Source organism: Corvus moneduloides, chromosome 4, assembly GCF_009650955.1.
Source record: "Corvus moneduloides isolate bCorMon1 chromosome 4, bCorMon1.pri, whole genome shotgun sequence".
NCBI classification, from domain to species: domain Eukaryota; kingdom Metazoa; phylum Chordata; class Aves; order Passeriformes; family Corvidae; genus Corvus; species Corvus moneduloides.
The window spans coordinates 64,143,855-64,160,650 of NC_045479.1; the positions used below are offsets into that span (position 1 = coordinate 64,143,855).

Below are 16,796 nucleotides of genomic sequence, written 5' to 3' on the forward strand. Positions count from 1 at the left end.
TTGAAATGTATTAAAAAAAAAAAAAAAAGACAAAGGCAGAAAGAAACCCCTCATCAATGATTCAATTTAAAAAGTGAGTGTTATTTCAAGACCAAATTTCAAAATTCAGTTGAATGTTTTTAGAACTCTGTCATGCTCTAACTTCAGCTGGCAAATAAGTACCACAGAGCCACTTGCTCACACACACCAAACCCTGAAGTGGAATGGGGAAGAGAATGAGGAAAAGGTAAAGTCTGTGGGTTGATATTAGAACAGTTTAATAATTGAGAAAAAGTATAATATAATAATAATAGCAATAATAATAACAATAATAATAGTAAAGAAAATGAAAAAGAGAGAGAGGAATAAAACCTAGGAAAACCAAGGGATGCACAATACAGCTGCTCACTACCTTCTAACCTATTCCCAGCCTGTCCCTGAGCAGTGATCATCCCTTCCTGGCCAATCACCCCAATTTCTTTACTGGACATGATGTTCTGTGTTATGGAATATTCCTTTGACCAGTTCAGGTCAGTTGTCCTGGACGTGCATCTTGTGCACCTGCTCGCTGGCAGAGCATGAGACACTGAAAAGTCCTTGATGTAGGATCAGCACTACTGGGCAACAACTTTTAGTTCAATGTGCTATCATTATTCTTACACTTAAATGCAACACTCAGCACTGTGATAGCTCCTAGGAAGCAGATTAACTCTGTCTCAGCTGAAACCAGGACAAAGCCCCAATCTGTTTAAAAGAGTCAAGTATTTTCTATAGTTAGTCACAATAAACCAAGAGGAGTTAAGGGAGAACAGTTCTGCATTAGCAAGATCTTTGTGTAGAGAAAGGTGCCCTGTGCCAAAGTTCCAAGGATGTGCTTTTGCCATGAGAACTGGTGGGTTTACATCTGCTCTGCAGTGGTAGAAGTTACTGCTGCCACTCCTGTTGAGTAGCAGGATTATTATTTTAAGAAAGTCTCATATTTAATCGTAAACCAAAAAATGTTTCAACCTGCCTTTGTGGCTTATGCAGGAACTGACAGTTATTATAATTTTTTTACTGTCCTTAGGGATTTAAAAACTTGCCTTCATCTTCCTGTGTTCAATTTTTCTCAAACCAGATAGCAGCATTTGTCAATTTTGTATGTGTGCAGTTTTTATGTACCGGTCCCTCAGCTCTTCTAACAAAAGAGTATAATTAAACATTCAGATTTGCACTGCTCTTTGTCATACACCATCTAAGTCTGAGGGGGCTGTTTTTGTTGAATAAACAGCATGTCATTTTTAGTTGTTTACGTAACACGAACACGAAACAGAATGTAAATTACGTATTGGTGCTGTTAAATGCTATAGTTTTCTTTAGGTCTCAATTATAAATAAAAGTCAATTGTCTGTTATATATTATCTTTTTTCATCCCATCACTAGAAGACACAGAATTCTGAGGTGTCCCCAGTTTCCTGAAAAGTGTTGATTGCCTGGTCTAGTGGAAGATGTTGCTGCCTATGGCGTGGGGGGTGGAACTAGATGGTCTTTAAGGTCACTTCCAAACCAAAGAATTCTATGAATCTATGATATTGATTTAAATAGGAAAGTGACTTTGATTCCAGTAGGACTTATCAGCAGCTGGCATCTTTGTAGAACAGGAACAATTTGTTCAATCTTCTTATGATATATGGAAAGTCTGTGTTGGTCTGCAATGCTCAGGCTGTACCCAAGGCTTCAACTGATGCTAATGGGTGCCTAACTGATATTGTTTCTTACCTAGAGGGTTTTTTTTTTTACTTCAGTCAGCACATCAGACGAAGAGAGGAAAGTGGACTGAGGCTCTGAGCAAACGAATGAATGGTTAGAAAAGCCCACAGTCTTTCAGATTTTCTTTGATTATTATGTCTGTGACTGCATCAAAAACAAATTTGACATTCTGGGTGTCTGTGGCACAGGTCAAGTGACAATATATCTCTTTATCTTGTTTCCTTATGTTCAAGTCTAGAAATTGTTTCTTGATGTAATTTGCAGCGTCTTCAAATGTGTTTTGTCCTAGTGGAAAGAAAAGAAAAACAAAAGAACACGCATTTCCACTGGTACTTCCTCACAACTGCAGAGACAAGAAACAATGTTTTCTGCCTTTATTTTTTCTATTCTTTCTATTCAAATTAACTCCTTGAATTAGGCATGAAAATTTTGTATCTAAACTGGTTTTTCTCTGGTAATTTCTGACATAGCCTTATATATTCTCTTGCATCAGCTGGGAACATCTGGTGGTTTTTTTATTTCCAGTAGGCACTACTGTCACACAGAAAAAGAGACAGACTTCCCTTATGGAATGAGTTCTTAAATTAGGGACAAAAATCTTGGATTCAGTTGTGGTGTGTGTGTGTGAGTGATAAAATACTGATGTGTACTGAAATACTGGCTGAGTCCATCACAGTTCCCTTCAGTCATCTGAAATTTCTAGATTGCTCAGCTTAGGCTACCACCAATGGACAGAAATGAGCATCTCCAGGGAGAGGCATGAAGGATAAACATGGTGAGTAGGTGAGATGAGTTGAATTCTGGCTGTGTCTGTCTCATACCATTCTTCCATGAGAAGATGCTCAGATAAGAGGCTTAGTATTTAAAAGGTTATATATAGGTGACATGAGTCAAAGTCTCAGTCTTTAATGCATGGCCTACACTTACTATCTAAACGTGTTTTCTTCTGAACACTCCAAACTTACCATTATACTCAGGAAAGCAGATATTCAGGTGAACTTTTGTTATTTTCTCTTGAAAGAGGTCTTTTTTGTTTAGGAACAGCACAATGGAAGTGGCTGCAAAGCACTTATGGTTGCAGATGCTGTTGAACAGATGAAGGCTTTCATGCATTCTGTTCTGTTGAGATGCAAAAGGTAAACATGAGACTGACAAATCTCATCCCCATATGTCATTTTTACTGCAATGTTCTTTACTGGAAAGAACCAATACAGCGTAATAGCCTTTAAATGGTTATCAGAGAATGGGAATAGTTTTGATGTGCCATCAGAGAGTACATTAAACTTAGAAGAAAAAAGGGCTGCTTGTCTGTTCTGACTCACCACTTCTTTATCTTCCACCAGAACCATGTCATAGGCACTGAGTGCAGCACAGAATATGATGCAAGTAACTCCTTCAAAGCAGTGAATCCACTTTTTTCTCTCTGATCGTTGTCCACCCACATCAAACATCCTTTGCAGGAAAAATAACATATGTACAATGTAAAGCGCTAATAAGGATGTAGTCATGATTTAATGCACAGAGTTCAGATGGAGATGAATGAAAAATATCCAACTTTTCCAAATATTGGTCTGTTTCTATCCCAACAAGTCCAGGAGGGCTGTGTGTTGTTACTCCTGGCTTTGTAGTGGGTATAAAATGAAACATAAAGGCTTAAATACCTGCATGTAGGAAAAATATCCAGTACTTCCAGGTGGCACTCTGTGTTAAGGAAGTGGGGCTCAGGGCAGGACTAAGACCTGCAGGCAAGGATTTATTCAGGGCAGAGTTCTGAGACATCGATAGAAGACCCTCAAATCCAGTGTCATTTGCTACTTCACGGTTTTGCACGCTGACATATTGATCAATAAGACACATGACTGGAGGCCAGTCATGGATTGAGCCCTGTTTGTGTATGAATAGTTGTTGCCATCTGCTCACTGCCCTGGTGTGATCACTGAGCCCACTACACAACCTGCACCACACCTGTGGAGGATGGAGGGTGTGTTCCTTGTCCATCTCAGCTGCTCTTTAAGCAGCAATTCCTGGAGAGCAGGAATCCCTTCTTTTGTGCAGAGGGAATGGGAGGGCTGTCCTTCTTGGCATTTATTTCCTTCCGCCAGGAATTCCTTTGCCAGGAATTGCTACTACCTTTGGGTAGTGTCATATGGACTTTATATGGACTCTATATGGGATCCAAAGCCAGCTGAGCACACCGAGCAGGGACCTGGTTAGGGCCCAGCTGAGCTGGAGCTGTTAAAGCTACCACTGTTGTGCTTTGCCTATCCAGAGCTCCCACTTACATTTGCAGTTCTTCAGTAATAAGGGCTAGGGCTTTCTTTTCACTATTTTTCTGGAACAAAAGGTGCCAAACTTGAAGATTTTTCAAGTGCATTAGAAAACAGGCAAAGCATAAAAAATCAAATTTATCCTACCCTTAGGTTTTCTGTTCCTAGTGTGCATGATGACTTTTCCCTGTGCTGCCTGTTGTTGAACTTAATACTGTAAAACTTAATCCCCTGTTGGATTACCCTTTCCTTCAAGAACATGCATTAGATCTCTGGATCCTGCAGAATCCGAAAATTAAACACAACTCAATTCTTATAGCAATGAATGTAATGGGATTCAGTAAGAAACAATCATGTCAGTAGTAAGCAGAGAAAGAATAATTTGTTGCTGAAACATTGTTTTCTGCAGTATCTTAATCTTCTGTTTCCTTCACCATCAGCAGTGCAGTTAATGTTAAAAAAGGTTTATTTTTTATAATTTTTCATCCTTCTTAGAAAAAATGAAATGCTTTCCGATGCTCATAATGAACTGCTTCTGCAGCTGAGGAGCAATCATTTATTTTCTGGTACATTTCAGCTTTTTGTTTATTGGGTGTCTACAAAAGTGAATTATTTTGGAAATCAGGAAGCTGTTGTGGAGCAAAATTTTGACAACAAAAATGGCATTCTTCCAAGCATATCTTCACTGAATTCAGAAGGTCTACTTAAGAGTGGGGTCATAAATAAACTATCTCGATTTTGTCTGTGATTAGTGCCCAAAAGTCACCTAGGATTACATGCCTTTCTTGATTTGTGGTGTATAACTCTGACATCAGGGTTATGGCAGGAAAAAAAAATTTAAAACCTTCAAAATTTAGTCTTCAGGAAAATTTTGGTTTAGAATACATAATCATATGAATCAGTATTCACTTCCTGTGAGATTTTAGAATATGGCCCTTTCACTATTCAGGAGAAGTCAGTTAAAAAGGACAAGACCAAGGCCAGAGGCAGTGCTTCTGGGCAGTTTTTGTTGTACTAACCTTAGTTTTCTTCTCTCTTCTCAGCCCAGAACTTAACATGCGCACATATAAAATCAAAGTCCCTCCATGAATGGTAGAAAATGAGGTGATCTTCTTTTACCAAGATAGTAGTTTAGTCTAGAAATCTCTATATTTTCCTAGAACTGCTCTTGAAAAACTTAGCTGCAGATATAGCATTAGCCATATACTCAGTCAGTGGTACACACAGAGAGGCCTGAAGCCTAAAATAAAGTTTGCCTGCTTTCAGTCAAACTCTTCCTAGCACACCAATAGAAAGGACAGTAGAAGAGGACCTAAGAAGACCAGGCCTTCTTTTAAAAACATTTAAATATGTGTTGAGCTCTAAGTCAACATTAGTGAAATAAATTGAAGAGCACATGGAACCTAAATTGCACTAAACCAGTAAATTAACCACTAAGCAAGGAGCAAATAAAAATCGATGTTTTCTGTGCAAATGTAATTCAGTTTCCTGGAGCAGTACCAGGGTTTAGACTTTTACTTAATGGATACAAAATATTTTCTGCCTCATTCAGTTCAGTAAAGGGATCAGTGTTTAGTGAATGAGGCATCTGCTCACAGATTTTTTGTATCCATGTATGGCTTGTGACCTGAAGCCCCATCAGCACATGAGCCAAAACTCACTCTGAATGTGGAAATGTTCCTCTCTTTATAGATGTTTCTATGGTACTTATCAAACTTGCTGCAGAGATATCAGGGTCCTCCAGCTGTTTTGCATTGCTACGGCAATGCAAAGTAGCAGTAACTGGCTGGTTAACATGGATTTATAATTGTTCTGCACCACTCTAGCGGCTCAAACCCCTCGACTACTTTGTAGTGGTTTTACCTAATATTACTCAACTGCCTGAAACCACCAATGAATTTACTCACATAACACTACCGTGATGCATAGCAGAGAGGGTAAAATCGGTGGGGTCTGTGTTTGTGGTGGCATTAAGAGCCTTTGTCTTGTTTGCAGACACTTGGGTAACTAAATTCTCAGTTGTGCCCCATTTCAACTGGACCTAAACACTAATCTGATATTCTCATGTCAGGACTGGCAGCACCCATGTCAACAAGGATTTGCACTCTGATGGTTTCTTTCTCCACCCTGAATTTATTTCTTACATGAACTATGATTGTAACTGAAGGCATTCAAATTTCCAATGTACAAAGCTGTCTGGAAATATGTTAATCAGAGAAAAAGAAGATGATGTCTATGACATTGCAGTGTACCATTTGTGGGCAACTCCTGAATCTTCATGAGTGACCAGAATATTGATAGATAACAATAATTTATTTGTAAGACATCTGCTTCAGAATCTCATTTTGTATGTGCAACTTCTGTTGTGTTAAAGCATCTGTGTGGTAGCATAGATGATTTGGGGAATGTTTAATTGGCACATGCGGAGAAAGAAAGAAGCCAAATGAAAAATGTAAGTTATAATCCTCATGCTTGATGAATCTCTCTACAGGCAGTGTCTTGTCTAGACTGCATTCCTCAATGTGCGCCCCAGCCTTTAAATTAAGAATTAAATGGATTTCAGTCCACAGACAAAAGCATTATAGAACACTGAGACAATCATAATTCATTCAAATCCATTTTCACATGCAATTAGATGTTTTTAATTGGTTCACCAAGCATAACAAGATCTTGGGTATCTGAAAGTGTAAAATATTTCAGTCAAATTTCTCAGAGGCATTATTTTCAAAACTTTTTTCTGAACATTTTGGTTTTCATCTTAAATGAGCATGAAAGCATGCTTGATAATGCTGAAATTTCCTATGGGACAGAATTTTTTTTTTTGCCAACTGCAGTGCATTCCAGTGCTAAGAGCAGCTATTTCCATTCTCAAAAGAAGAGTGAAAGGTTGAGAGTGCATGCAAATTAGTAGACATCAAATGTTTTTGCATGCTGTTAAGGACATTTAAGTAGGCATATTTCACAAATGTCACAATTATTCGAATGGCAGTATATAACTAATGCTTTTTAGACATTTACATATGTAAAAATGTCCTTTTAGAACCTGGTATTCTGTGACCATTTATAATAGTCCATTATATGCTCAAAGTTGGAGTACTGATAGTAAAATACCTTTCTTTTTCAGCTGTGTAAGAAAGTTAAGTAAGAGTGGGTTCAATGGAATCACAATGGGATTACCTGTGTTATAATAGGTCAATACCTTTGGAAGAAAATACTTAAGAAAGATAAACCCCAAGAAGATTGTCAAATATGGCTTTCATACCTGAAATTTAAATCCTTGAAACAAAACTGAGTCTCTATAATCCCAGTTGTCTGCACTCTGGAGTGCAGGACATCTTGCTCAGTAGGGACATAGTCAGGCATTGCCAATCTGTCCAAATCGTTGAGGTAACTAGGAGAATAAGAAAGAAATGGTGGTTGATGAATCCAAAAAGTGAAATGTCCATTATATAATTCCTCCACACTGATCCACTTTTAAATATGTAATGTAAATTACACATTTAAACACAATACTCTTGGTTCTTATGCAACTGAGTTCTACAATAGAGAGCCTTTTATTTTTTTCCTACTTGCATATAGAAGTGTAATTTATTTGCACATAATAAACATTTTTCTGAGGATTTCAGCTGAGGGAAATCCTTATTTCTCTTAGGGATGCTTTAAAACCACCTTGTCAGCAAAGAGGTTTTGGCTTTTCTTCAGCAAGTGGGAATTTTCACCCCAGGGGAAGAACCACGAGCATCCTTCAGAAGCAGATGCATCAGGAGTCACCTCAGCCTGTCAGATGGGTTGCAACAGTATTTTCCTTCCTAAGTGAAAGGGAGGGCATAATATTTTGGAGAAATTCACTTTTAAGGGCTATTTTCCCTCTAGACCTCTCAATTAACAAGAAGGTACATGATGATTTTAAAAAATGTATTTTTTAGTCAAAACCAAATCTTCTGTGAAGGTGAGGATCCCTTTATTGGTATTCTGATGAGCCCTTGGAAAAGTGTGGCTTACCTGCTTTTATAGAAATAAAATATCTCTGATATACAGAGACAAAATCTGCGTGAAATGAGAACCCAAACCAGACCTCTGAAACATGTTTTTGCCAACCCTTCTCCCGTCTCTTCTAGGGACACACAGCTTTCTTTAAATGGCTAGGCAGAGCTTCTGAATCCTATTGGATGGTCTAGGAATCTGTGCAGAGAGGTTATGAATTGGCAAAAGGAAAAGAGGTGATGCCTGGGTAACTTCCTACCTTTTAACTACTGGTATTCAAATAGAGAAGAAAGCCAAAAGCAAGAAACCCCACCAGGAGCTGAAGCATTTTCAGTGTCCCAGTTGGTACCTTCCTATTAGTAGCCCTGTGTCTCTGACAAACAAGACACTGTGTCTCTAATGTCTATTAGGCTCCTTGCCTTCTTTTTTCCTCTCTACACCAAGTCTGCCCAGCAGGTAGTGCTGCTGTTCAGTTTAACCAGAATCTTCCAAAATAAACCTCACAGCCCATCATCCTTGTCTGCAATATTTAATAGATCTGTAATTTTAAAAGATTAAAAAATAGAAGAATAAAATGAAACCAAATAAAATTTTAAAAAGCCAGAATCTTTCATTCAGATATTTCCAAGTAATGATTGGAAATGGGATTTTCTTATTTTAAGTTGAATAAACTGTATGCAAGGGGTGTTGTACTTGATCTGAGTAATTCAATGTTTTCCCATTATTTGAGTCCAGGAAACAATCTGTTGGGGAAAGGGAAAAAAAAAAAAGCAATATAGCTCTGTTTCTCTGAGTAGGGCCTGAGGCAAACTCAGCTCACCTTTGTGGAAGGCAGGAACAAAAGACATTTTGTTATTTATGAAGCATATAAGCACTAAAATAAACACTTGAATATAAAATGAAGTTCTGATAGTTTTTAGACACAAATGCCTGAATTCAATTCAACACAGCCAATTGTAATTGCATGAAAAATTAGACCAAGTTAATTATCTAGTTAATGGAGCAAGAGGCAGTTCCAGGCTCTTCTTAGAGCTGTAGGTAGCTCCAAGGGGAGACTGCAGACCATCTCTTCACTGGCAAAGGAGGGAATGGAAACTGGTAGGTCAGTAAATGCTGATCTTTCCTTGGCTTGAATGAGGTGACAGGACTCTTACTCTGAGAGGCAATTGACTGAAAAGCAAGATGCACCATGTACTACTGGTAGCTGTACAATGACATTTAAAGTCACAGTTTATAATCCCAATCGTGCCCCTTCCATACCCATCATTAAATTTTAAAACAGAATTAGTTCCAGGTGAGTCTAAGGGAGAAATTCCAGCCAAATTTAACAAACAGGATTTTTCTATCATTCAGAAGATATAACTTTTTTTTTTTTCAATTAAAATATACAAAGGAAAGGCAGTGATCAAACTTCATTAGTATGAATTAATAAAGTAAAATCTCAGAGAAGATAACCTCAGAAAGTCAGAGTTTACACAGTATCAATCAATATTCTTTGTAGGAGCTGATTCACAGGAGCTGAGAAACAGGGTTTGGGGTTTAAAAGAAATTGAACTGCAGCATTAGATGGTTGATTGACTGTAGCTGACTTTGAACTGATCATTAGAAGCCCAGCAGTAAGGGAAAATATTAAGTTGATTTTAATGCTTCGGAGCCAAAGGCTAGAATTTTAGAAGCATCAGGTACCAAAAGATGAAGACAGAAGATTAGCAGGATTTTCAAGAAAATAACACTGAGATGGAATTAATTTAGATTCTTCTATCTTCTTTGTTAAGCAACAAAACCTAATTTGCCAGGCATAGTGTACACAGCAGAGTGTTAGCTGGTAAACAAGCAATTTTTAAAAATTTTTCTTTTTCTTAATTAAGAGGTGGTTTTCCTTTTAATTATTATGACTGGTTTGTTAAGGGCTTTTAGTGATGGGAATGGCAGTGGGACCTGTCAGAATGGGTATGTTAGAAAAAAATTGCTCTGTACTATTCCTACAGGAATCCAATGCTGCTATAAAATACTGTCAAATTAGGCACAAATCAACACAGGCAATATTTTCTTTGTTTAGGAATCTTGCAAAAGGTCTTCAATCTTGCTTGGAAGATACAAAGAGATGAAGAATTTGTAATATTTTCTCTGCCTATTCCCTCCACTACCTACAAAAAGTGAACTATGGAGGCCTTCAGGTTGTCCCCTGAAGTCCAGTCTCCAGCCATGCCTTTCTTTCCCTGCCATGTAGAAGGCACACTCAACACCTTGGGAGACTTCCCTCTGCAGCTGCCCTCAGCCTGTAGGAGGAGCTGCAGGAACAGCAGGGAGACCTCCACCTCCCCATCTCAGAAGATGGACCTCAGCTGGAAGGAACCTCTGCCCCAAGTCTGGAGTCAGACTTGAGCACTCTCAAAAGACTCTGATCTAGTGACACCTCCCTTCATGGCTGTGTATGAGCTGAGAGACAAGGCAGCTGAGCAGGACTGGAGCCTGCAAGAACAGCTGCAGAAGCAGCTGAAAAGTCTAAACTCACTGACTATATCTGAGGTAAGAGATGTGCCCCAGCTGGACAGTGACCCTTTGTGGGGTCGGGGCTGAGCAGCCCTAGTCAGTCCCCTGCTTATCTGTCTGGTGCCTTCCCAGCACTCAGAAAGGGACCTGGGGCTGGAGCAGCTGCAGCACCACTGGCTCAGCTGGGTGCTGGGATGGTAATGGCCCAGGGAACACCTGTCCATGCAGCCGGGTTAGTTTAGAGGAAAGTTTTTATAGTTTCCTCCAGACTTATATTTAGTATCTTGCAATATATACAAAGACTCACTCTAGGTAAAAACCTAAGCTGTTTCAAGTCACCTTTCCCTCTATTTGTCAATCTCAGAAATACCCAGAGGGAGAATATACTGGGGTTTTTTTTAAACTGTTCAAACAAACTCACAGAAACAAATTTTTTCTGAAACCTTGTTTTCACTTGTTTCCTCCAGTTAAACATTGCTGATATATTATAAACCTTTGCAACCCCCTCATTTTTTCAGGCTGATGAGCAATGATTGTTGCAGGCTGTTCTGCAGGAGGGACAGTTTTGCTGCAGCAATAGCCAGCTGTTCAGCAGCTGCTGTCACCTACTATGCAGCCGAGTCGCTGAGCTGATACTCTGCTGCCCTGGCGAAGCAGGCCTGGGTCCCGCCGTCACACCACAGCTGTTTGATGAGCTCAACCAGTTCAGGAGACATGCTGCCATCCTCCAGAGTTGTTGCCATGGCACACAGCTTCCTTTCATCTTCCTAAGGAGAAATTTCAGTAAATATTGTGCAAGCGCGCTGGGCCCCTTCACCTGCTTGAAGATGTGCTTGGTTTATAATGAGTTGCAGGGGCAAAACTTCTCATTTTCACTGTTTTTTCCAGGTGGCTGTACTCGCCTGTGCATGTAAACATCCTTTTACAAGCTCACTTCCCTTTAGGTTAGGCTTAAATTGTGATGGAGTTTTCATCTTTTTATTGTTTTGTTTGGTTCACACAAAGGCTCCGTTTCACTTTGCCATCAGCATTTACAAATAGTCCAACCTCAAAGCAAGGCTTTTATATTAAGAGAGAGTAATAGGGTATCAAGAGCTAAATTAAAAAGGACATTTAAAGTTAAAACTTATTATAACTATATCAATGCAGAAATCTAAATCTAAATGCATTTTTGGATGTATCTATAAGAAAAAAATTCTAGCTTTAGGCCACAGTGAGAAATGTGACAAAGTGAATATAACTAGTGAAGTCATTTCCCATATGTAGGGAAGCAGAAACCTGTAACAGAATAAAATCTCAAGCATTTAAAATATATTATTCTGTGATTTCTTCCTTTTGTAGTCAAATAAAAAAAAGAGTTTTAATAATCTATTTCATTAAAAGTATTTCTTTTCAGTAGTTAACAGCTTAGGAATTTACTGTAAATAAAGACCATGATTAAAGAGTCATTTGATACACTGCCACAACAAGGGATAATTATAAAATATAATTCCTTCCTAGTTGTAGAACTAGACAATTGAGGTGCCTTGCAGTCAATAGTTGCAAAAGCATAAATGGATTCTGACAGACACTGTTTTGGCAGGGAGTATGTTTTATTCAGAACCAGGAAACATCCTCACAAAAATTTTTCACAAATTTATTTTAGGAATGTGCTGTATCTTTATGTCTCAAGAGGAATTGCAGTTTATGGAAACTATAAAAGTCAGAGACAGATCAAAAATGAAACACTGCATTTTTTCTGAAAGAGAAATTGAGTAGGCATGGAGGAAGAAAAAAGGGAAATTGAGTAGGCATGGAGGGAAAAAAAACCAGGGGAAATAACCACTAGTGAATTGCCTTCACTGGTAGGAGGGAGGAGGACAGCAGGATAATTTCCCTTCTGCATGAAAAAACACCAGCTCCATTTACACCCCCATGCCCTCCTGCAGTGCTGGGATCAGCAGAAGCGAGTCACGCTCTCTCCTGTGTGTGCGGATCCACTTTTGAATCCAGGGTGCACACTAGTTCAGCTGCAAGATAAGAGCTGGAACGTTCTCTTCTCCAAGATATGACATATGACGGAATGATTGCAGCTATCCACCTACTTGGCTGGTTGAATGGCCTACAATGAGAAGCCTTGAGCTCAGAGTCTCTAGGTGTAGAGGGTAAATCTTTATTGATTATTATGTGAAAGGTGGCAATTGTGGATTTTCGTGCTTACATAATAAAGGAAGATAGCAGCAGATTGAACTTGTCACAAACATGTACAAAGTTTTGTTTCTCTCTGGCATTTACAAAGACTTCAGATAATTTTCATACTAAAAATAGATTGGAGTGATGCTTTAGAAAAAAAAATTACCTCCCTCTCCAGAACAGATGTTCTTTAAATAAGTGCTAAGGCCCTTTCAGTACCAGTAAGATGTATTTGCAGGCAGACCTGCAACATGGATAAGCACATTGCTTTTGGGACCAAGATAATCCCAATCCTTGAACTAGATGATTTTAAGCAGCTAAATCTGGACTAGAACATACAACAAAAACAAAGTCTGGCTGAAATCAAAGCTTATATCAAAATAACCAAGCTTATCAATGGCTTATGATTTTAAGGGTCATGTAAGCTAAGTTTTTGGAGGTTTTTTGGAAGAAAGGGCAGTGTTTAGTGGCAATTCAAATAAATGTGATCAAAATTTCTATTTTCTCTAAAAATCACATCCAGGTTGCTCTTCTGTGGTTCTTGGCGAAAAGAAGACAGGCACTGCAAATATTCTTCACAGCTGTATTCAGCTGTGTTCTTAGAGGCCCATTCTGCAGTGACAGCAAGAGTGAGCTGACTGTGCTATAAATGAGAAACTTACAAAAGTTATATTTTCTGCATTTGGTTATATGTAATGCTAAGAAATGGACTATTTAAGTTATTTAATTTTAAGTATTACAAGTTCTCCAGGCTGTGAAGTCCTTTGAAAAGACTGTCTATGAAACTGGCATAGATGGAGCCTGTACAGATATCTCAGAAAATTTGGCAGGGCTGAGAAAAGAGTCTGAAATACTGGGGGAGAGGGAGAGCATATCTTAATTACAGGTGGCAGAGTCTGCACCACCCAATGGATACCATGGGCTGAGCCAGGCCTGACCTATGGCCAGTGCTGCAAGGTCCAGCTGTAGCCACAGCTTGGGCCATGCAGACTGGTTGATGGCTCAGTACAGCACGTTAACACTGGCCTATTTTCTGTCTGCTGATTCTGGGCCTTGTTACATTTGTTTGAATGACTTGCATTCATGGAAAATATTTAATTTCTATTTTGTCAAATGCCTGTATGAGCTTTAGTAACCTCTGAAGATTTTGTTTATCATTTTTTAGGTCAAAGTACCACATGTCACTATAATGAAATGTAGACTTCTGGAACAAGTAAAGCTCTTTCAGATAAGCAGATGTTATTCTCTCCAAGATAAACCTCTAGGGATTAGGTAGAATTTGCCAAAACTGGAATCAACTGATATTCTGACAGGCATTTGAGAAATTCTCAGCAAGATCTGAGTTACAGGCTAACAGACTAAATCATTGCATGGAGAAGAAAAGTTATTCCTTTATTTCTGTCCTTGAAAATTCAGCGTGATTGACAGAAGAAAACAGGTCTTCTTCCTGTGGCTTTGCCTCCCTGTGCCTGTGCAGAGGATTGTTGACTGTGTCAGGAATGCTGGACTCCAGTTCCCAGAGGTGCCAGTGTGCCAGCACTGCATCCACACAACAGGGAGGTCTCTGCTCCAGGAGCAATGCCAGACTGGAATGCTCCCAACATGTCTACATGACCTTTCCTTGCATAGCTGAACCCCAAGGGCTGGTCATAAAAGGAAAATATTTTTTACATTTCCCAATAGCAATAAATAAGTAACTATCAGCTAAGAAAATGTTCTGGTTTTTACTTTTTCTTTTTTTTTTAATGTCTTTGGCAAGTTGAATATTTCTTTTGTAAAAATCAAAATGGGAATTTATGCAAAGGTTAGACCTCAGGCATCAGTTAATGAGAAAATTAAAATAAGTAAGGACATCTTGTCACATGTGACTCAAATGGTGCTCAGTTTCCACTGTCATATAGAAACTACTGGATCCTCTTTGTTGTACTAGTCTCCACAATTATATTACAAAAAAATGTGTTCCAATGCCTATTTCGAGAGAAAGGGTGTCATACTCACAATTCTAGCAGGGTTTTCATAACTGATTCCTAACTTAGTCATTGCTTTCACAATAGCAAGGATAGACTGCACTGCATTACTGTAAACGATAGGTCTGAACTCCAGGCGTTCCTGGAAGGTGAAACCATCTTTATGGATGATCCTGGTGAAAAAAAGAGAAAAAAATAAGGTTTATGGAATACATCTGCAAAAAAGAAGAAAAAAAAAAAGAAAGCAATGCAATGTTGGAACAGGTGCTTTCGTGGTCAGTGTGAGAAAGAACTGAATATGTTTGGCCCCTGTAAAAGCATTTATCAATGGTTGATCTGCCTATTCTGCTAGAACAGGGAAGCAGCAGTTTCTGTCTATGTGAGGTTGAGTCTCTGTACCCAGTCTGAGTGAACAGATGCTGTTTTTCCCCCCTTTTGGGTTAACTTAAGATAAGGTAGGAGTCTGGAACAGGATCCAGGCCCATCCCTATAGATATAGGGCAAGATGCATTTCCATACTTAGATCCCAAATCTTTTATTATTGGAAACTACGGTTTTAGTAATGGGCTGTCACATTGCTTGTTTAGTCATTCTCGTTTTTATCCAGAATCTTACCTAGATAGAAAAATTACTGCAAAAATGTTTCAACACTGGGAGGCACTTATCAACAAAACAAGAAAAAAATCTTTAATTTTTTTTTTTTTGTACATCAACTACAGTTTCTAGTTATAGCAAGGTCTTACTCTTATTATCTCCAGGCTTTGGAGACCTACATTTTACTCCAGAGGGTAAAGAGCCTTAGTAATCAATTTCAGTAATCTAATTCTGACAGAAGGATTAGAATTTCATAATCCTCTTTGACTGGAGGATGGCATGTGGTTAAAGTTCTCCAAACCAGTATTCAGATTATATCTTTTTCCATGAGTTGTGAAAAAGGATGAAATCTTCACCCACTTTGGCCTGGTGTGCTCTCAATGAACAGACACCAAACTGCTTTGGCTGCTGCTGGAACCAAGGCTCTGTTCTTCCTCACCTCAGCTGGTCAGAGATGAAGGCCAGGTTATTAAATACAGAATTTCTGGGCTTTGGGGTTTGGTGTTTTACCCCATCTTGCCTGAGATACACTCTGGTCAGAGCTACCCAAGCAGCCAACTCAGCCCTGTCAGAAAATAATTCACTCACATACACACACATGCGCAAAACCTAGATGACAACTCATGTGTCTTAACATCTCTCTGACTTGTGGATGCCAGGAAACTCAAAAGTTGCCTTCCTGTGCCTGTAGGAATTGTATCTGTAGAAAAAAAGGCTCTCTAAAATGTTTTCCCAATCAGTTCTAGACCAAGCAAATCTATGAACTCTCTTTTGAAGCTTTGTTTTTTTGAATGCTGTTTTCATCATGAATTCAAATGAATTCTGCAAGATTCAAAGGAATTCTATTGAACTTGGGAGAAAGAAAAAAGAGGAGCTCATGGAGCAGAGACCTCTCCATTTTATGGATGCAGTCTTCTGGGGTTTTATTCACAAAAGAAGGGCTTCTCATCAGATAGGTTGCTTCGATTCAGTCTCAACAAGCATGATGAATTACCAAATATTTTGCTTCCTACTTTTCATTCACTGAAATATTTGTACAAGCTTCATACTACGAACTAAGAGCACAGCACAAAGATACTCAGCTTGGTTTTAAAAAAGATAGATCACACTTTGGAAAGCATGCAGTTAGAAGCACAGAGTTCCAGGAATTGTTTTTTTTTTTTCCTTTTTAGTAACTGTCATAACCATCCTCATCTTTTTAGGGCCTTGCAGCATGTCTGTATTTTGAGTATCAGAAGATATTTTGTAAAGCTTAGTGGATGGATATAACTTTGATTAAGACTGGAAAAAAAGAGATTTATTAATTAGAAAGTTATGTTATTAAGAGTAAAATTACTATGATTTTAGTGGAAACTGTGTTTTCAGTAAAATTATTTGTTTTGTAAGCCATCATCAGTGTTCTTTAGAGAATGTTATGCTTCACTGAAAAAAAAATTAACAACTAATATTGGGGGTTTTAACAGAAAAAAATCTGTTAAAAAGAAGTTCTTGGTTGTGACAGAAAGATGACATTTTATATGAACAAATACAATTTTTTGGAACCATTTTCCTGTAAAATAATTTGTTTTTGTGATCAATTTGACAGCTCATA

At 38.5% G+C, this 16,796-nt stretch overlaps 1 protein-coding gene across 1 annotated transcript in view; it reads right to left on the reverse strand.

The window, feature by feature from the left end:
* Nucleotides 1-351: 351 nt before the first annotated feature.
* LOC116443123 (guanine nucleotide-binding protein G(t) subunit alpha-3-like) overlaps nucleotides 352-16,796 on the reverse strand; it is a 41,110-nt gene continuing 24,665 nt past the window's right edge. The window contains exons 4-9 of the mRNA XM_032107015.1: nucleotides 14,643-14,784; nucleotides 11,082-11,239; nucleotides 7,258-7,386; nucleotides 3,051-3,180; nucleotides 2,694-2,847; nucleotides 352-2,013 (exon numbers count right to left, since the gene is read on the reverse strand). Of these exons, the coding sequence (XP_031962906.1) occupies nucleotides 1,823-2,013; nucleotides 2,694-2,847; nucleotides 3,051-3,180; nucleotides 7,258-7,386; nucleotides 11,082-11,239; nucleotides 14,643-14,784 (904 nt within the window). The 3' untranslated portion in view covers nucleotides 352-1,822. The remainder of the gene's footprint in view (nucleotides 2,014-2,693; nucleotides 2,848-3,050; nucleotides 3,181-7,257; nucleotides 7,387-11,081; nucleotides 11,240-14,642; nucleotides 14,785-16,796) is intronic.